This window comes from Ovis aries, chromosome 4, assembly GCF_016772045.2.
Source record: "Ovis aries strain OAR_USU_Benz2616 breed Rambouillet chromosome 4, ARS-UI_Ramb_v3.0, whole genome shotgun sequence".
In the NCBI taxonomy this organism is placed as follows: Eukaryota; Metazoa; Chordata; class Mammalia; order Artiodactyla; family Bovidae; genus Ovis; species Ovis aries.
Genome location: NC_056057.1, coordinates 100,451,976 through 100,472,178, shown reverse-complemented (window position 1 = coordinate 100,472,178; position 20,203 = coordinate 100,451,976). Strand labels below are relative to the sequence as shown.

Below are 20,203 nucleotides of genomic sequence, written 5' to 3'. Positions count from 1 at the left end.
GGAAGTGCGGGAACGTAGGGGAGCGGGGGCCGGGCCGCGGGGCTCCCCGCTCCCGACCACCTTTCGGATCCGCCTCCCGGGTCCTCCCCGGAAGCCAGGGAGGCGCGCGAGCCCCGAGGTAGGAAGCCCGGCCGGAGGAGTACCGGGAACGCGGGCGGGTGGGTCGCGCGTCCCGCTTCGCCCTCCTCTGGCGGGCCGGCCCCGCTCTCATCGCGCCCGTAGCGGCGCGGGGTCCCCGAGAGCGGGGAGGCGGAGAACTGGGGGCTCCGGGCAGGTCGCTGCGCCCGCGGGGCCGCCCCAGGCCCTCACCCTCCCGCCCCCAGCCGGCGGGGCCCAGGGCCAGGGCCTGGAGGGCCCAGGTGCGAGTCCTGACCGGCCATTTCAAACTTTTTTTTGGTGACTGTGCGAATTGGTAAATGTCAGTTCTTCGTCTGTAAAATGGGCTTCAGAATATCCATCTCATGGTCAAATCAGTATACGCACCGAGCACCGAGCTGTGCTTGTGCGGGGTGGTTAGCGGTGCTCCTTAGATGTGGCAAAGATTGAGGGCGGGAGGAGAAGGGGCCACGGAGGATGAGATGGTTGGATGGCATCACCGACTCAATGGACATGAGTCTGAGCCAACTCCGGGCGTTGGTGATGGACAGGGAGGCCTGGCTGCTGCAGTCCATGGGGTCACGAAGAGGTGGACCACGCTGAGCGACTGAACAACATTAGATGTGGGAATGACTATTAGCACCTCTTGGATTTTCACAGAACGTGCGCGCTGAGCTGTTTTCAGGGTTACTGCTCAGTGGAGGGCAGAGATCTGCACCCTTTGAGTCACAGGGTCGGGGCTGAGTTTCAGCAGGGGCAGGGCGGGAATCCAGTGGGGGTGGGTGGGGAGAGGCCAGATGAGATGAGAACCGGCCCCCGACCCCCAGAGCCCTGGCGTCTGGATTCTGCACATTCAGGCACAATGATATCTGACACACCCGACCAGTCAGAAGTATCTTTGGATTTAAGGGAGTGGGTGTTGGCCAGTGAAACCTCACTGAATCAAAATGGCCTTGGGGTTTCTTATAACCACTCCTAGATAGAGGGAAGGAGAAATCTGTGATGGGAGGAGGGGAGGAAGAGAGCATTGAGAGAGGTTTTAAGGGTAGGATTGTCTGGGCACCCTGGGGACAGTGAGCGTCTCTGGTGGAGAGAAGGGGCACCTTCCTCCTGTGTTGAGGGGCTCAGTGCAGAGGCTCCTGGGAGCATGGGGCCCCACTGCTGGTGGGGGCCCTGGGCCCTGAGTGGAGGGCTTCTTCTCCATGACGCCCGTAGCCTGCCCACTCCCCACGTCCCTCTTCATGCCCTGTGAATGATCCATCTGAGTCTCCTTGGCCCTGCTCACCTCTGGCCTGCCCTAACCAGTCACTGTGGCTGAGGCCTGAGAATGTTCTTATTTATCAGAATTCACTGGACTTTGTTCTTTGTAGGAATTAAAGATGGACTCCTGTTGATGACAAACGGACCTACAGTTCCTGCTGTGAGATGAGAGAGTGGGATTCGCTGTCCTGAAGTCGCTAAGCTTGGACCCTGGTTCCTCTTCATGAGAGACTAAAGAGATGGAAGCCTTAAAGTCTGAGAATAAAAAGAGGGTGCTGCCCACATGGATGACAGCCCAGGTGGCTGAAAAGAGGGCGGTGCAGGTGAAGACCCCCAAGAGGAGACCAGCCACGGTGCCAGCAGCTGCAGCCAGGTGGGGCAGCTTCTGTCCTCCTGGGGGATTAGGACAGGGGAGGGATTGAAGGCCTCACAGTTGCTGGGGCCCAGTTGTCCAGTGTTGGTGGAACAGTGAGGGAGGGTGTTTCAGTCCACAAACGTCTCATCCGCTCTTGGGTGTGCAGGCTGCTGGTGGCTGTGCCCTGCCAGGCTGGCACTGGCTTCTGCCTCTGTCGGTGAATCTCCACCCTCTGGCCCTCATGGGTCAGCTCCCAGATAGTGGCTCCAGCTCTTGAGTTAAACACACACCAGCTAAGCTCTCAGATAGCAATTGTCCAAATTGTCAGTATCTTCATTTGCCGCAGAAATTGTGACCATCCAATGAGGGGGTAGGTGGACCAAGTGATCCCATCTTCCTGCAGATATATCTTTAGGGACGGGCAGACAAGCTGCAGGTTGCCGGGTCGGCCAGAAATCAGAGACTGGGGGGCACGGTGGGGGGGAGGTTGGTTGAATGGTGATATTGGTGGGGGTCTCCAGGCTGCCAGGGAGGGGGTACCCCTGTCCTCTCCTGGCCATAGTCTCAGGTGCTCACTGTCCCTCTCTGACTTCCCTTTCTAAGTTTTCTTCATTGACCAGCCTTGCTTTCTGATCTTTGCTGTGCTGTGCTTAGTTGCTCAGTCGTGTCCAGCTCATTGCGAACCAGCGGACTGTAGCCAGGCTCCTCTGTCCATGAGGATTCTCCAGGCAAGAGTACTGGAGTGGGTTACCATGCCTTCCTGCAGGGGATCTTCCCGACCCAGGGATTGAACCCAGGACTGCATTGTGAGGGGTTTCTTTACTGCTGAGCCACCAGGGAAAGCCCTCCTTTATTGTATTCACACATGGGGGTGAGGAGTGGCATTCAGACATGTCTTGGCCTGTTTGACCTTTTTTGCATCGCGAGCGTGTATGCGCGCGCGGGCGCGTGTGTGTCTCAGGAGCCGGCCATCTCACCCTATTTCTTAGCGGAGTTGACGGATGGTGGGAAACCCCATGGTTGCCCCAAGAACCCCTGTGCCAGTCACTAGTTCCAAGGATTCAGAGGCCACGGCAGTGCCCTGGGGAAGCTACTGCTCTCAGCCCTGGCAGACAGGCCCCGAGATGTGACTCTGGGTCTCATTCTTTCCTGCTGGTGATTCGTGCCTGTCTCTAACTTCATGCTCTTCTCTCAGATTTCCTGCCGTGAGGACTGTGTACTGCATGAATGAAGCCGAAATTGTCGACGTTGCTCTGGGGATCCTCATTGAGGTACAGTCAACTGTGTCTTTTATTTTTGTAAATTTTATTTACGTATATATGTTGGCCGTGCTGGGTCCTTGCTGCTGCTCGGGGAGTGGGGCCTGCCCTCTGGTGGCGGTGAGAGAGTTTCTCACTGCCGTGGTTTCTCTTGTGGAGCACGGGCTCCAGGGCACATGGGCCTCTGCAGTTGGCAGAGCACGCGCTCAGGAGTTGTGGTTCCTGGGTCCAGTGATAGTAGCGTGTGGGCCCTGGGTCGTACAGGCTTCTGTAGTCGTGGCACATGGCTGAGTTGCCCCGAGGCTTGTGGGGTCTTCCCGGACCAGGGCTTGAACCCATATCTCCTGCATTGGCAGATGGACTTCTCACCACTGACCCGCCAGGGAAGCCCAGCTGTGTCTTTTCTGATGACTGGAGACTCTTGGCGGGGGTTCATGCTAATAAAAGAGGCGCCCTGTCTGTTGGCAGCCGGGAGCCTGCTCATCTGCAGCCCGCTCCAGGGGAGGGGTGCCCCTGCCGGGCCCTTGGGGCTGGAGACCTGGGAGGCCGTGGCCGTGTGAGAGAGGGCAGCCCTCCCAGTCTGGGCGGCTCTCTGCTGGTGGCGGGTGGAGGGGACAAGAGTCGTGAACTGCTCGTGTTCTCTGAGGGTCTCCTTCGGGCGAGGTAACTTCTGATCACCATCCTTGGCACCTCGCCGCTGAAGCCCTGGCTTCCAAGAGCGGCTAACGGTTGTCTCACCTTCGAGTGGTGTAGTCCCTGAGAGTTGCTCAGGGCCTTTTATATATTCCTCTCTCATTTAATGCTTGCAATAACCTGCTGGTCGATACTGTCGCTAGTCCCAGTGAGTGAGGCCCGCACTCAGGGTTCGCGGCCTGCCCTTCCGTGTCCGTGGGGTCCACTTGTCGTCCCTGCGCCGCTGTTCCTGAGGCCCCTGCCCGTCGCTCGCCCTGCTGGTCCTGATTTCTGCACCGCCCGAGAAGGAGGGCGGGGAGGGGCAGAATCGGGTGAAGGGAGGGGGCCATCTGTGATCTGGGAGCTGGGCCCGGCCCCCCGGCGCTGGCTTTACAGGTGCTACTGGGTACGTTCTGTGTCCTTGCATGTTAGGGAAGTAAAACCCATCTGTTTGCCTGCCGTTTCTTCTGCTCAGGAGGACCGAAAACAGGAAAAGCCGTTGGAGCCGCCACCTCTGGCAGGCGCTGATAAGCCAGAGCGCTCCCCGGCCAGCCCAGCGCCGCCGTCCCCAAGTCCCCGCTGGAGCCGAAGCGAGGACAGTGAGGAAGACGACTGTGGGGCAGACGGCCCTGCCCTGGGGCCCTCGGGTTCTGGCACGGCCTGCAGCAGAAGCCTCGAGGAAGACCAGGACGAGCTAAAATACGTCAGGGAGATCTTTTTCAGCTGAGGGACGCACTTCCAGGACCTTCTGCCGAGAGCGGCTGAAGGAGGCTGGGCTTCCCCTCTCAGCCCGAGCGCTGCCCTCAGACTGTGACAGCTTCTGCTCCCAGCGTCAAGCCTCCCTGGGCTGGGTGGATTCACCAGGGGAGGTGAAGAGTCAGTGAGCTCCCCCCAGAATTCCTGCTCTCTGCTGTCCGTGCTCAGGGGCCTGGGAGCTCAACACTGTCTTATTCAGGTACCTGGTTCCAGGGAAATGAGATCATGGGGGTCAAACTTACTGGAACTGAAGAGTCAGCTTAATAATTTTCAAGGAAAAACCAGTATGGCTGCTAAGTACCCTGCAGTTCCTACGGTTTGGCCACCTTAAGGAAGAAGCCTGTTTTTAAAATCACTTCCGTCACGTGTCAGTTGGTCAGTGAGCCCTTGTTGGTCCAACCCTGAACTAGACACCTTCCCCCAGGGCTGGGCTCCCCACTGAGAGCCTGCCTGCCGTTCCATGTACAGATTGGGAGGCCTCCCGACCAACCAGACAGCCCTCCTCCCCTGGGCCGCCACCTTCTGCCACCTTTCTAGGCCTCAGCCCCTGGGCAGTTAGAAAGTAAGAGTGGGATAGGAGCCCAAAAGAGACACAGAGGACAAGACATCACACCGGAGTCCGTGTTTCTGCCTCTATTCAGGTGGCTTTGCACAGGCCTGGGATGAGGCGATCACGTGCTGTACAGATTGTCAGTGTAACAGATGCTGAAGAATACACACAGTGCCCCCGTGCGTGAGTGGCGCTCGTATCCTTTCCGGCGCAGGGTGAGACGGGAGGGCATGCGGCGTTCACATGGACGTGGGCCAGCTCAGTCCGTTCATCGTCCTCTCCTGACCAGGGACCTGGCGTCCTGGGCTCCTGAACACCCGGGTCGCGTGCTGGGAGCGGGCTGCTCGTGCACAGTGGTTAGACCCCTGTTCTGTCTGTCTGCAGGTCCAGGCGCCTTTTCAGGGGAACATTCAAAACCGCCAGGCTCTTCTCTGTGCCTGTCCTGTGAATCCCTCAGATCACTCCTTGGCCTTTGGGAGCATTGTCTCGGATGGAGATGGGACGCTTGCTAGGCTGGGTTCCCAGGGACACTGAGGCGTTCCTTCATAAACCGTCACCGGGTTCCCGTCTGGCATTTGGCAGCTTGTCCTGGAAATCTGGCCCCAATGACAGGAAGCCTTATCTCCCCATTGTTCTGAGGATCAAGTCAGAATGGCTTGCTCAGGTCAGTTAACTAAAGCAGGAATTCTTGCAACAATGAGCTACGTGGTTCTCGGGTGTCTTAGAAGTCCCAAAGGACAGACCACCCTATCCTAAGAAGTCTTGTCCTCCTTGACGTTGGGCACCCACCCCCTCCATGGTGGGTCCAGCCTGCTCAGCGCTGGCTGTGAAACGGTGGCCGAGAAGACACACCGGCCCGTGTGTTCTCTGGCAGCCTTCTCTGAGCACAGTTCAAAGCGAACCCTTGCGATCACATAAGCCTTTAGACGGAGCTAGCAGCTCCCCAGCTCCTGTCCTTTGCCCTCTGAGGGAACACAGCTGTGGCCACAAGCAAGACGATGAGCAAGGTCTGGGCAGCGCCCAGAGCTAGAGCCCCAGGTCCCAGGAGGGAGAGCTGGAGCCACTTCCAGGTGTAGGTGAGGAAGAGGCCCAGACCACTGGCCAGCAGCACGGAGGACGTGGCCAGGAAGCCCACGGCCAGCTGCCACTCCCCCTCGTTATTATTGCACCAGGCCAGGAGGAGAGGCAGGGGGACGAAGAGGGTGAGGACCAGGGCCCCGTACACGCCGAGCCTGGCCAGGGCCAGGCCCACTCGAGGCACGCCCAGGGCCTCCAGTTCCGGGAACTGGTAGCACTGCAGGGCACTGGCGCCCTCGTGCCAGAGACAGAAGTTGTAGAAGCCAACCCTGAGGTTGGGCAGGTCCACAAGGTTGCCGGCCTTCCAGAGGAGAGCAAAGAAGAGCAGGCTGATGACCGTGACCGTGAGGGCCATTGTGCCGAGGAACAGCAGCTGGCTGCACCGCTTTGACTTCAGGACAGTCATCTTCATGCCATTCACAGGGCGCCTCCTGGGTCCCTGTAGGGGAGGTCACACCGTGAATGTCCAGCTCGCCCTGCCTCCCTCCCAGTTTCTTCTCAAACTCCTGTTCTGAAATTCCAGAGACTTGTGGCCTACTTCCTTCAAGACAAAACCAAACCCAGCCCCGGCCACGGCTGCCCATCGTGGTGGGCAGTGCAGGGGGTGGTGGACAGTGGTGGCCCCTGGGGACTGCCCTGGCGATCAGCTTCTGGAAGCCCCCTTGGGAAGCACAGCCCCTCCCCTTTCCCCATGCTGGCTGGAGGTTTGCCTGACCACCCCACACTCATCCTGCACGTGGACAGACAGAGGAAAGCCACGAGGGGGACAGGGTGTGGACAGGCCGTGGGGAGGGTAGCGTCTGCTACGAAGGCTGCTGCCGCAGGTTACTGCTGAACGGGGCAGCTCGTCAGCTGCAGAGATTTATTTTCTTGGTTTTGGAGGCCGGCAGGCCCCAAATCAAGGCGCCAGTGATCCAGGGTGTAGTAGGGGCCCGATTCCTGGTTCCCAGATGGTCCACATTTTGCTGTGTCCTTGTGGGGTGGAAGGGACACGGGAGCTCTCAGGGGCCTCTTTTTTAAGGGCACTGATCCTATTCAAGAGGGGATAGTGTGAATCCCTGCTCTAGCCCTCATCACCTCCCTAAGGCCCCACTTCCAAATGCTGGGGGTTAGGCTTCAGTGAACAAATGTGGAGGGACACAGACGTTCAGTCTGCAGTAGGCTGCTGATGAGAATAAGGATTTATCAGCAACTTCTTTGGCAGAGACAAAGATGTATCAAATATTAAAATGATGTGTTTAGTCCATGTTGTTAGACTGGTAGGGTGAGAAGTTTTAACCATTCCAGCCCATGGCATGGGGAAAATTGCCAACAAGAACACAGTTTGCACAGGTTTGCATATTAACAGGTATTTGTAAAAGCCTGTATCTAAGTTTTTGATGGATGTAGGAATTTTGGGGTGTCGGATGGACTTCCAGGGCTGGAATCCAGATTTATACCACTGTGCAGTGGGAAATAAGATTCCACTTGCTTCAGTGGTCCAAGAACCAGTAGGCTGGGAGTTGGGTTGCCTGTGTATAAATGCTCCATCTTACTTCTCTTATTTCAAGCCTGTTCCACTTGGGCTTGAAAAAAGGTTATTATCAGGCTTAATGCAAAAAGATGCCTGGGGCTTCTCAGAGGAGGTTGTACAGCCGCCTCACACAGCAGCGCCCCAGGCACCCAGAGCCTTTGTTTTTGACTTCCTCTCCTCTCTCGACTGACCTTTTGGAGGTTTCAATAGAGAACAAAACAAAACAAAGCTGGAGCTGAGAGGCTGTGAGCAGACGTGTGGGTAGCAGTCCTGGTTTCCTTCCTCTCGGCCCTTCAGCAGATAGAGTTCAGTCCCAGCTCCACTGCCTGGGGCGGCTGAGAACTTGAGCTTGGGTTCTGCAGGCAGGCCCTGCTCCCTTGGGTCCTCCCTCCCTCGCTTGGCCCCTGCCCACCATCCCCTTTCCCGACCGCCGCCCCGTCACGCCGCTCCTCAGCTCAGCCCAGTCCAGTCGCTGAGTCGTGTCCGACTCTGCAGCCCCGTGGACTGCAGCACGCCAGGCCTCCCTGCCCCTCACCAGCTCCCTGTTCTCTGCCTCACTGGGTCCTGCTGGGTTTTTGCCACCTTTCTCAGACTACTTCAGCCCACACTCTGATGTAGCTGAAGGCCAGGATGTGTGTTCCCCGCGTGGTGTAATCTTTCTGGGGAACAGTCTGTCTACTTTATCCCCAGAATGGTGCCTATCCACAGTAGGAACTTTTTTTTTTTTCTGAATGAGTGAAAATGTCCCATAGCATCCTTCAGGTACCGCACCTGCTGATCTGACGCACGTCTAGATCTGACGCACGTCTAACAAGACACCAGAGCTCCGTGAGGGGAGGGGCTCTGCTGGGTGTCTGCTCCGCTCTCAGTGCAGGGGGTGTGCCCCCCGTGCTTCTCGCGCTGTGGACAGAGAGCTTGGGGGCTCGGCCTAGCTTCTCTTTTCTAAACATGTTCCAGTGAAAGGATATGGTTATTTGGTGGGAAAACCCTCGGGCACCCTTCTCTGCCTTCCTGAGAGCCTACCCGGATTTTTTTGTTTGGTGTTGGCCCTTTAACAATCCTTGTAATCTAGTCCTCAGCACAGTGAGCTCTTTAATTCCCTTTAATGATAAGCCTGTGCTTCCCTCAGCGGGCAGAAGGGAGACTGCTGAGTCACTGTTGCTATTTTTAAGTGAAGTCTTTCCTGTTTTTAATAAAGTAACGCATGTTGGTTGTAGAAAATCAGAAAAATGTGAAAGTATGGAGGCAAGACTAAAAATTGTTGATAACTTCAAGGTTGTAGAAATAACCACCCAGCGACACAGTCCCTCCTGTAACGTTGTTTTATATAGTTGGGATTGCGTAAACATGTGTGTTTGTATCCTTTGTAAACCTCACTGTAGCATGGATATTTCCCTTTGCCGCTAGCAATGTTTCCTAAACAATGTTTTTAGTGGCTGGGTTAGCTGCACTATCGTGTATGGTTTATATATTCTGTTTTATGACTTTGTTTTGGTGTATGGTTTCTATATATTCTGTTTTACAACACTGTTTCGCAGTACTGTAAATAATGCCATGGTGACTGTGAATCAGTATATTCCTCCACCAGAAGTTTGAGAGTGCTTGTCTCATCATCTCCTCTATTGAATTTTCTCAGCTTCTCATCTTCGATGATGAAAAATGACACAGCATTGCTGTTGTTGAGTAAATGTTTTTCGAGTGTTTGTTGACTCTCTGGCTTTTTTTTTTTTTTTCCGGGGGGTGGGGTGTGGAATGCTGTCAGTTCCTTTGTTTTTTTTTCTGTTGTTTTTAGTTTTGGTTTTTGTTTGTCAGTGTATGTGATCTCTTTATAAATAAAGGCTGCTAGCGTTTTGCTGTTGTAACGGTCGTCATAAAGCATAACCCTTAACCCTTTTGTGGCAGGAGGGCCCCTGAACCAGGACACAAGTCTGGACTCAGTAAAAGTGTGTGGCTTCACGTTTGTCACCAGAAGGAAAATACTCTCAGACCACTCATCTGAGGCACTTTGTGTTTTTTTTTTTAGTTTAAGCACCCCTGAAGTTTTCACATCAATAGGATGATGGTTGGAAGCGGCACAGATAAAGGGTCCCGGTCTTCTAAATAACGTTCTTGCCACTTTTGTGTTAAAAGTGCGAAGCCTTCCTGAGGTCGCATCAGGAAGGATTAGTGCCCCGCAGGTGGCCACCCTGCCAGTCCCTCTGGCAGCCCACGCCCTGAGTGCAGGACGCCTGGCAGAGAGCGGTGCCTGGGGAGCTTTTCCCAGCATGGGTCCATCCCTGGCCTCTCCCCTGACTGTAAAGAACACTTGAGAAGGGCTGACCGAGCAGGGAGGCCGGCTCTTGCCACCGACACTGGTTTATTCACTTCAGATGGCCGGAGGCCCAGGGCATGCTCTCTCTAGTTTCCTGAGTCAGAATGGACTTTCCAAACTGCTCATCGACCTTCTGTTACAGAGGAGGTCTGTAGCTACAGTCTCCAGCTCCAAGACGCTTTCTTATATGCTGGGATATCTGCCAGTTTAATGATTATGTGCCTTGTATACAAATACTGGTCATGCACTTATTTATAACTTCTGCTTTGTCACCGGGGCGTCCCTGGTGGCTCAGCGGTAAAGAACCCGCCTGCCATTGTGGGAGACGGGGATTTGATCCTCGAGTCGGGAAGATCCCCTGGAGGAGGAAATGGCAACCCACTTCGGTATTCTTGCCTGGAAAATTCCATGGACCGAGTAGCCTGGTGGGCTACAGTCCGTGGGGTGGCAGTGACTTAGGCACTAAAAACGATTTGCCACTGCTCTAGTCATGGTTTCACACATTCCATTTCCACATGTCCCAACATGTGAGAGGCCCACACAACTCCCTGTCTACCCTGACTTAGCAAAGATACCCTCCCACCCCTGTAGTCACTCATGTCATTCTGTTTTTTTCAGTTCATTCTTCCTGCCTGAAGGTCTAATGATATTCAGTAGCAAGACTTTGTATGTACAATTGGGCCTTATTTAGTTTCTCGCCATTTGCCCTAGTTCACCACCTGTATGTCTGTCCCAAGTGACGCGTTCTGGGGGCCCCTGCACTGTCCCTCACATCAGAGGCCGCCAGCGGGAAATTCTCCTTCATCCATGAAGTGTTTAATAAGCCCTCTAGGTGCCCATGGGAGAGGCCGGCAAGTGTCTACAAGTGTGCCCTTCAGTCCCAGAGGGTGGGGACGAGACTGGAACGCCTGAATTCCTGGGCTGGGGACGGACAGTGTGCTGTGCCCGGCCGGCGTGTCCTGTCCTGGAGCTTGTTACCCGGAGAGACTCTGGACGCCGCGGGCGTCCACTCCCGGGACGACGTCTGCAGTCATGTGGCCTTCCTCCTGCTTCCTCGGAAACAGGGCTCCGCAGGGCTGTTAGTTCCCCTGGACACCTTCTCCCCTTATTCCTGCTCTCCACCGCCTCCCGCAGCTCCTGCCACGCTGGCTTCCTTGAGCATCCTCCGAAACCTTCAGACAAGCTCGGGCCTCTGTGCTGGCGTTCCCCTCCCTGGAATCTTCTTCCGTTGTCACGTGTCTGCTGCCTCCTTGAGGTCTCTGCTCAGAGATCCTTTTCTCAGTGATGCGTCCCTGGCTGGCATCTTGAACCTGTGACGGCTCCTCCACGACACCCTGCTCTCCCTCAGTAGCATTTCCCACCATCTTAACATCCTAAATACTTTGTGTTTTCTTCTGCCTACAGCCCTCAATAGGATGTAAACCTCATGAGGGTAAGGAGTTTTATGTTATGCAAATTAGACAAAAGTCTATGGCCTCTATCAGAATCTGTCTTTAACTGTTACAGCCCGAACACTCCCTGGCACGTCTGTGAATATCCACCAAGCAACCTCTGAATGCAGCGTGAACGTCCAGCCATGGCCCACAGAGCTTCATAAATGCCTCGCTCTGATTTTTTTGACCTACTTCTCTGTCCTGGCTCTCTTCCTTCAGGTCCTTCTCTGTTTTTTCCTTCTTCCCATTTCCTAAATGTCAGTTTCCTCAAGCTTATCCCCTCTTTCTCAGATGCGTGTGAGCCTGTAGTTTCAGGGGTTGGACAGTGAGGCCACCTGCAAGGACGGACTCTCGTGTGATTGGCGGCTGAGGCTGCCGACCAGTTGCTGCCACGGCCCTGAGAACCGCCTGGTAAAACCTGGGTGTTATCGTTTTGCTGCCATCGGACGCTATAGAGCTTGCAAGTTTTGTGGAACAGAAGCTCGAAAGAAAAACGAGCGGGTCTTTAGGTTGTTATGGGCTACAAATTCATCTCCCGGGCTTTTTCTTCTCATTAATGACTTAAGAAAGCTGTAGGGGACCATAAGGGCAGAACTTGCTTCGAGAAGTCTTTGTGATCACTGGAAGGTGTGTCTGAGAAGGAATCTAGCTTGACTGAGGACTTAATGATTAAATACTAAACTCGGAATCTTTTTGTGTGTTTACTTTGTGCCAGTCCAGTGTTAGGTTCACTGTGGGAACACATTTACGTTATCAGGTCCATGTTCCAGAGGGAAAAACGGAGGCTTCGTGAAGCTCAGTACCTTTCCCAGGCGAGGCTGGTGCAGCCTGTTGGGCAGGACTGTGAAGTCACCGTAAGAGCCTGAGCCCTGCCTCCCCAGGCCGGGCCCCCGCACTCGTCCTCCCCTCTCATGCTCACATCTATAATGGGCAGACACCCTGGCATTTTCATCTAGCACGGTGGGGAAGCTGTGGAGCAGTGCGGCTGAGCATCGATGTTGAAGCTGTGTGTCCAGGGTTCAGATCCCCGCTCTGCTATTGACTAGCTACGTGAACGTCTCTCTGCCTAGGTTTCTCATCTGGAAAATGGGTATAATAATAGAACGTGTTTTGTAGATGTTGTGGAAATTAAATGAGATGATTTACGTGCAGCCTGGGGAACATTACCTAGTAAGTATTACTTAAATTATTATCATCGTGGAGAGGAAGTTGAGGCTCAGAGAAGTGAGTTCTAGGGGAGACGCTAGGGCTGGTGTTCACGACCAGAGTGTCCCTGGAGGGCCTGGCCTCACTGGTGTCTGGGGCCGATGGCTCTGGGATGGGGTTAGGGACGTGGCGATCAAGTGCGTGGACCTTAGTGCCAGACCAGCTGGGTTCAGGCCCTATCCTGTCACTCACAGCATATGACCTTGAGCATTTCACAGGCTTGCCCGTGCCAATGTCCCTGCCCTCAGAGCACCTGCTGGCCTGTTCCTGGGGGTTGTTGTGAGACTGAAAGGAGCTAATTTGATCCATACAAGTGGACTGGTTCTGCTCTGGTGCTGCCCAGGAGGCAGTGGTTCGGGGGGGGTGGGGAGGGGAGACAGAGAAAAGCCAGGAGAGCCGGAGGGTGGGGCTGCAGCGGGAGTGGAGAGGCAGCGGAGTCCAGGGAAGAAAACGCGAGCAGAAGAAAGTCAGAGAAACAGAGCCTGGTGGACGAGAGGGCCGGCTTGCCAGAGGAGGCCCCGGCCCTGACGGGAGCGTGTCTGGCTGCACACCACTGGGGACCAGTGTGTTCATGGTTTGGGTGTGGCTCCTGACAGAAGCAAACAAAAAGGGAAGAAGGAAGGGAAACGTGTCATATTTCCTCCTGCAGAAATGTGAGCCCAGGTTCTTATTTCTGAAAACGAGGCCACAGAAGTGTTGCCTGAGTGTGTTAAGACGGCACCAGCACCCGGGTTTCAGAGGCTGCATGGACAGCCGGACCAACGGTGGCTTTTTATGCAATGCCGTGACATCTGGATTTATTTAATTTTTCCATGTAAATAAAGCAGCTTGGCCAGCAGAAACATGACTACACCATGAGACTGCAGAGTGGAGCGCCCGCTGGCCCTCCGCCTCTGGCGAGCCACCGGGATAGACTGTCTCAGTGGCTCCATTAATATTAACTCGCTGTTGGTGCAGTTGCTTTGTTGCTCATTAGCCCTGCTGGCAAGCAGACTATCCAGCTGGGAACAAAGGTCAAAAAAATGTTTTTAGTGGGGGGAAAAAAATCCTTAAAAATGAGGAAGTGCCTGCACCTTGGGACCCATTCTTATTTGGTTTTTATTGGAAGGACTTCACAGTGCAGTTTCCAGGAGGCTAAGATTCACAGGACCCAGGAACTTCCCTGGCGGTCCAGTGGTTAAGACTTTGCCTTCCAATGCAGGGGGTGTAGGTTCGATCCCTGGTTGGGGTGCTAAGATCCCACAGGGACCAAAACATAAAAAACAGAAGCAATATTGTAACAGATTCAATAAAGACTAAAAATGGTCACATCAGGAAAAAAAAAATCCCAAAAAGAAGATTCACAGGACCTACAGGAGAGTTTGAAGACAGATAATAGTACTGGAAACCAGTCACTGCCTTTGGCTGTCACTCTTGTTTAAAACTTTTGGGCCATAGCCTGTGGCCTGTGGGACTCCTTAGTTTCCTGACCAGGGATCAAATCCACGCCTCCTGCATTGGAAGTCGGTCTCAACCACTGGGGCTCCAGGGAGGTCCCTTCAGTCTTCCCTCTGGATTGTGCTGCTCCTGTCCTCTCTGCCTCTTGCACTTGCCCGGAGTCACTGTCCCCCCCGTACTGACCAGGCCATCCTGTGGCCCCCGGGGTCACACACACGGGACGGTCCCCTGAGTCACTGGCCCTGGGCAGTCAGCAACACGCAGGGCAGCTGGGGCACCAGACACCAAGCACATGTTTTCATAAAGATAATGCTAAGTTTTGAAGCGATTTGGGAAAGCAGATAAACAGGATGGCGTGAAACAGAGAGGCTGGCAGCAGGAAGCGATGAGCCTCCAGGGGAGGGCCGGTGGTGGGGGATGCCTGTGCGCGAGGCAGGCGTCCGATCTGAGGCCTGAGGGCTGTTGAAAGAGCCAGGCAAATAGTATTCCAGAAGGAGGGGGCAGTGGTTAGAGATACTGCATTGGGAGACGAGCAGACTGGGGGCGGGGTGGCAGCCCGCCGACCAGGGGTACAGGATGAGGCTGGGCGGGCGAGTGCACCCAGGTCCCTGGGGCCTCGGAGGCCAGGGTGAGAGGTGTGGATTACATCCTCACCAGGCGCTGCTTTATCACCTCAAGCCTCTGCTCCCCGAACCTGAGGCATGTGTCCCAGGCGGTGGGGCTGGGGGTGTGGAGAGCTCCTGATGGGGTGGGAGCAGTGCTGGGCCTCATCTCTGGCAGTCCTGCCTGGAAGCCCTGCCCTAAAGCTAGTGATCACGGTTTGCCCCCAGCAGTCAGGAGGAAGGAGGAGGAGGTGAAGACTGATAGACCGTCACTAAGCCTTAGTCCTTCAGGTTTGCCAGACGTATTTTGCGAGTTGGCCGGAGGGAACCAAGTCTTCTAGGACTTGCCCTCCATCCCCACACAGAAGGGTGCGCCTCTCACCTGGAGCCTGTAACGCACATAAAATGGCTTCATAACTCAAGCAAGATAACTCAGCCAGTCGCAGACAAACTGAGCTGCACATGTGCTGGGCCCTCCTGCTCCGTCCCTCAGAAAGCGGGTCTTCCCCTGGTCACTCGTGGAGGGGCGCTGACTGAGGCCTGGTGCTTGCCGGTGGGTGGGATGCTCGGGAAGGGCTGACGTTGCGGCTCCTGTGTGTTCTCTGCTCTGCCAGGGTCTCTGCTGTCAGACCTCCACCTTCCTCCTGCTGCCAAGTAGGCAGTAGGTCTGTGTCCTCACAGGAGATCTGGGGATCTCCTCCCAAAGCCCACAGGTTTTGGCTGATAAAGTTCATTTGTGTATTGAGGCTCATAACATGAGGTGGCTCCAGTGGCCTGGCCCAGGTCACAAATCTAAACCCAAATCAGCCTATGCGAGAAACACCTGTCAAGGAAACCTAACATATACCACGCACAGCCCTCCAGCAGCCTTAGCCAGTTCACCTTCCCTAGGAAGCAGGGCCTGCTGGCTATGAGGTCAGGGTGTCCTTACAGGTCATAAGACCTCTTCCAGTGCTCTGTGGGACTCGTTCTTGCCCCAGATCCCTAGGAAGGGTGCTCCCCTGCTCCTGAGGTGCTGTGCTCCCTTGATCTGTGGCTTGTTTTCCCGTGAGTGAAGGAATGAGTCAAGTAGCTACTAAATTGTTTCAGGTTTGTCCTTTTGACAGGGCTGAGAAAACTAAGGTGTGAGTCCAGGGGTGCAGAATAAAGTTTCTCAGTTTCTATAGAACCTACTATGCGTGCTTTTGAGGATTAAACCTCCAAAGATACTTGTTATATATTATGTTACTTTAAGATGCAATTCGCTGGAAGAGACCAAAAGCAGACTGATCACTGAGGTCACTGCAGTGCCCAGCTCCCAGGTAAAAGTAACTAAGGGGGAAGTGAAATCAACAGAAGAGGATGGACAGCCGACTGGATGGCCGGCTCAGAGAGCAGACAATCAGAAAAGCCACACCTATGAACACACTCTTAATACACCATTAAGAGTGGCATTATAATTCAGTGGAAGGAAGGGCTTTCCTTTAACTAATGCTGAAGCAGTTAGTTAAAACCATTTTAGGGCCTCATCTCCCTCCACATACCAAAATAAATTTCACATGGACCCAGTAGTGAGCTGTAAGGAACAAGCAGACAAAATAAAAAAGATCTAGAAAAAAGTAGATATTTGATTTATGAATGAAAAAGGAATGCTCTGAGCTTAAAAGTAAATTGAAACTACAAAGGAAAAATGGTACAGATTTAACTGGGAAAATATATGTTTCTATACAACAGAAACACACAATTACAAGTCAGTGAGCATGGAAAAATATTTGCTACCAATATGGAATGGTTAATATACCTAATATAAAAAATGTTTATGCCAAAAAGTTAAAAAAACATTTAATCCCCATGAAAATGGACGAGGCACATGAAGAGATATTTCACCTGAGAAGGAATGCAAAGTAGTTAACTGCAAAAACCTCTTTTTTCCTTATTAGTATCCTCTACCAGACGTGCGAGGGTTTCTCCCCCACCAAGAATTCTCTGCGATGCCTGGGTGTCCTGTAGTTCCATTCTCACTCTGTCTACCTGGAGGCAGCACTCCCCAAGGCTGAGGGCACAGTGCCCCCAGTCACAAGCCTGTGTTGTCACCAGTGCTTCTGACCAACCAGCGACAGCTTGGAGGTCCCCATATCCCCCTCCTTGGGTCTGATTAATTTACTAGAGCGGCTCACAGAACTTGGGCCAGCAGTCTACTTTATTAGAGTACTGGTTCAGCTTAAAAGGACACAGCCCAGGAGCAGCCACCCAGAGATGCATGGGGCAGAGGATGGGGGTAGGGGTCGCGGAGCTGCCATGCCCTGTCTAGGCCTTTCACCCTCCCGGTGCCCCCATGCGTCCACCAGCCCAGAAGCCCTTGAACCCTGTCCTTTAGGGATGTTTTATGGAGGTTTCATTACTCAGGTGTGATCAATGGAATCATTGGCCCATTGGTGACATACTGTTATCTCCACCCACTCTCACCTCCCTGGAAGTTGGGGCTGAAGGTTCCAACCCTTTAAATATGTGGTTGTTTTCCCTGGCAACCAGCCCCTCTCCTTAGGGACTTTCCAAAAGTTGAGTCATTAACATAAACTCAGAGGTGGTTGAAAAGGGTTTGTAGTGAATTAAAAAAGAAAAACAAAAGCACCTTTACCTCTGTTATCACTTAAGAAATGCCAAGGATTTTAGGAGCTCTGTGCCAGAAATGGGGGCAGAGACGGAACATCTATTTCTTATTGTAAATCATTCTGTCACATTAACTAACATGAAAAAAAAATCTACACTTCAAGTAATATAATCAAAGATATGCCAAATAGTCTTTGAGTTTCCCTATCAGAACTGCAGATAAAAACACTTGATACCAAGAGTGCAATAACACTGACATCTTCATAGAATAACGGTGGATGTGAAAATTGTTACAAACTTTCTGGAAGGCAGTAGAGCAAAAAGCACTGAAAACACTAAAAATCATCATACCCCTTTGGGCAATTAATTCCCCTTATGAGTCAGGCAGCAATCAGAAATGCCATCAGTGATTTATATACAGGGATGTTTATCATAGTATCATTTTAGCCAAAAATGAGAAGCAACATTGGAATCAAATTATGACATATCAAGATAATGAAACTCTATGTAGCCTTTAGAAAAACCAGGTCTAAAATCACACTATACAGTGTGACCGCAAGAAAGATACTAAGGAAATGTTCTAAAATGTTGATGTTAGTTCTGAATCTCTGGGCATTATGGGCAAGAGTTCTTTTCTTTTCGCATTAAAAATATTTTGAGAGTCATGTGTTCTATTTATGTAAAAGTGAAATTTAGAAAACAGTGTTAGCGATTAGATAAAGCAGGTGGGTTGGCCGGAAAGAGTGTTGAGAAAGGGGAATATGCAAAATCAAAAGGAGACTGTCATAGGCACGGATTCAGGAGTTTGGGAGAGATGAGGTTTAGGAAGAAGATACTGAAAAATGCACTTCAGTTGTCACGAGAGAGGAAGGAAAGACAATCCCAAATACATATGTGTTTATCTTTTCCCAAGGAGCGTTTGATTTTACAGGTGAAGAAGCTAACTGGAAATTTTAGGGGAAACATCTGCACCAACAGAATAAAATCCCACCGTGAATTTCCACCAAGTTGTGAAGAGCAATGTAGTCCAATAACATCAGGTCTAAAAATCTCTTAGACCCTACTGTCTTCTTTCTGAGTCGAGAGCACAGGTTTTTCTGACAGTCTTAGTCCACAGTGTGTATTTTCAGGAGGACGCATGGTATTCCTGTTCAGCTACTGCAAGTCTGTGATCTGCCTTTGTTTGGCCGCCTATTTCCACTTCATGCGCCATAGACTATTTGTATAGACTCAGTGCAAAATCCCACTGCCCATCGCTGTCCTCTGCATTTCTAACCGGTCATACTGGCATTACCCGAGCCACTTTAGAGGCCACAGGCCCACAGGCTGACGCTGAAGGGAGTAGGGGGAAGGAGGTGGGGAGAGCTGAGCTCATCATGGAGGTGGGTCATCTGTGGGGGTGGGGCGGTGGTCCCCAGACCCTGACTACCGGTTATTTTCCCGGGTCTGTGGCTAGAATGCAGGGTCTGAGAGGAAAGCCCACTTGTCTTCAGAGCAGCAGGCATCTGGGCGAGCTGTTGGGCACACAAGGCAGGTACTTACCGAAAAGAAGATGCAGAATGCACAAAGTGCTCTTCAGGAGGAGCAGGAAATCGGGTTCGGTGGATTCTTCTCTCTCGCTGGCTTCCTAGTGTCCAGGCTCCAGAATCCAGGCCGGTGGAGAGGGGCCGGCAGATCAATGCAGCCCCGGGCTTATGACTGGCTGGCAGGCACGTCGTGCCTAAGTAAACAGCTCTCTGAACTTTGGCACATTTCTGCTGACTGATGACACTGTCCCCTGATTTCACTTTCATTTCTTGCCGGTGGCTTGTGACTTTTCAAAAAGAAAGAATGTAAACAACATTGCTCTTCTCCAAGCCGGGCACTTTACCCACACCTGAGCCAACCAGCCAGCAGACCTAAATAGCCAGGTAAGTGTCTGGATGATAACACACAAGGATTCCAGAGAGGAGACTGGCCAAGACGCTTTCAAAACTCCTCATGTTTTAAACCAAGACAAACAAAACCTAGAATCTTACTCAGAAGGGACCCTTGAGATGGACTAGCTCAAGATCCCAGACCCTGCTCACCTCGGGGAAGCACCTATGCCTCTGTCCTTGCCTTTTCAGAAATCAGCTTTGTAGGATGACTGGGGGTCTCTGGACACAAAACCGTGTCTTCTTAGCGTCCTCACCAGGGTGTTTAGGCCCATGCTAGAGCAGCTGGAACATCTCCTTTCAAAATAAGAGCAGAATGGAGCTCTTATTTTTGTAATCATAGGGGCTCCTAGCCAGAGTTTAAAAATTGCTTTCTGTGTTCACATGACCAGCTGGAAATTCCGATTTGGGGTTAAGCTCGGTTAAGTCAGTAGACAGCTACCTAGTAATATTGCTGAATCCTTCAGGGTTCCTCTTCCCCTCCCTGTCCTTCCTGCAAAGGACTTCTTAGAACTGTTGCGTTTCTTTCCCCCCTTTTTATTTTCTTTAAAGTCAAACCCTAGAAAGAGGTGATGTGATCTAATGAAAAGAACAGAAACCTTTGGATCAGGAAGCTGTGCTGCAGATTAACGAATTATTTAACATCTCTGAGCATCAGTTTCTCATCTATAGAATGGAAACAATACCTACTTTGCCTGGCTGTTGTGGAAATTGGAGATTATGCATCAAGGTTCTTAGTACAGTACTGGGCACACAGTAATGATAACTGTTATTATTAAAAGCAGGATTTCTGAATGTCTTCATAGCCTTCATAGTAATGCCTTCAAGGCAGAGACAAAATTAATTCTTTTGTACTAGTATAAACTAGTCATGAAAATTGACTACTGGTGAGTGAAGTGACATAGGAGAGATAGAAGTATACATTTAAAATTTTTATTTGAAGTTAGAATGAATACAATTTTTAGAGTCAAGAGTTTGTTAAGCTTGTTATGGAAAACAGCAGTCCCACATTATCCCCTTCTTCTCCAGGGTAGGCACCTCACCTATCTTACCTGATTCTCTAGGTATTTACATTTACATTTACATTCAGTTCTGTATGTAACATGCTTGTAATGGTATGACTTGGTTCTTCAGTTTCAAGCATAATTTTTATACATAGCTTTCTTCCTCC

The 20,203-nt window shown here is 52.3% G+C and overlaps 2 protein-coding genes across 2 annotated transcripts in view; one reads left to right on the top strand and one right to left on the bottom strand.

Moving 5' to 3' along the window:
* Window positions 1-20,203, top strand: part of CYREN (cell cycle regulator of NHEJ) — a 92,071-nt gene continuing 71,868 nt past the window's right edge. The window contains exons 1-5 of the mRNA XM_060414887.1: window positions 1-118; window positions 1,467-1,729; window positions 2,907-2,982; window positions 4,118-4,597; window positions 5,040-19,026. Coding sequence (XP_060270870.1) covers window positions 1,596-1,729; window positions 2,907-2,982; window positions 4,118-4,369 — 462 coding nt within the window. The 5' untranslated portion in view covers window positions 1-118; window positions 1,467-1,595 and the 3' untranslated portion in view covers window positions 4,370-4,597; window positions 5,040-19,026. The remainder of the gene's footprint in view (window positions 119-1,466; window positions 1,730-2,906; window positions 2,983-4,117; window positions 4,598-5,039; window positions 19,027-20,203) is intronic.
* On the bottom strand, window positions 5,017-18,812 carry TMEM140 (transmembrane protein 140). The gene is made up of 2 exons (XM_004008081.6): window positions 18,659-18,812; window positions 5,017-6,464 (listed from the first exon to the last, which is right to left on the bottom strand). The coding sequence occupies exon 2, from the start codon at window positions 6,435-6,437 to the stop codon at window positions 5,871-5,873; it is 567 nt and encodes a 188-aa protein (XP_004008130.1). The 5' UTR covers window positions 6,438-6,464; window positions 18,659-18,812; the 3' UTR covers window positions 5,017-5,870.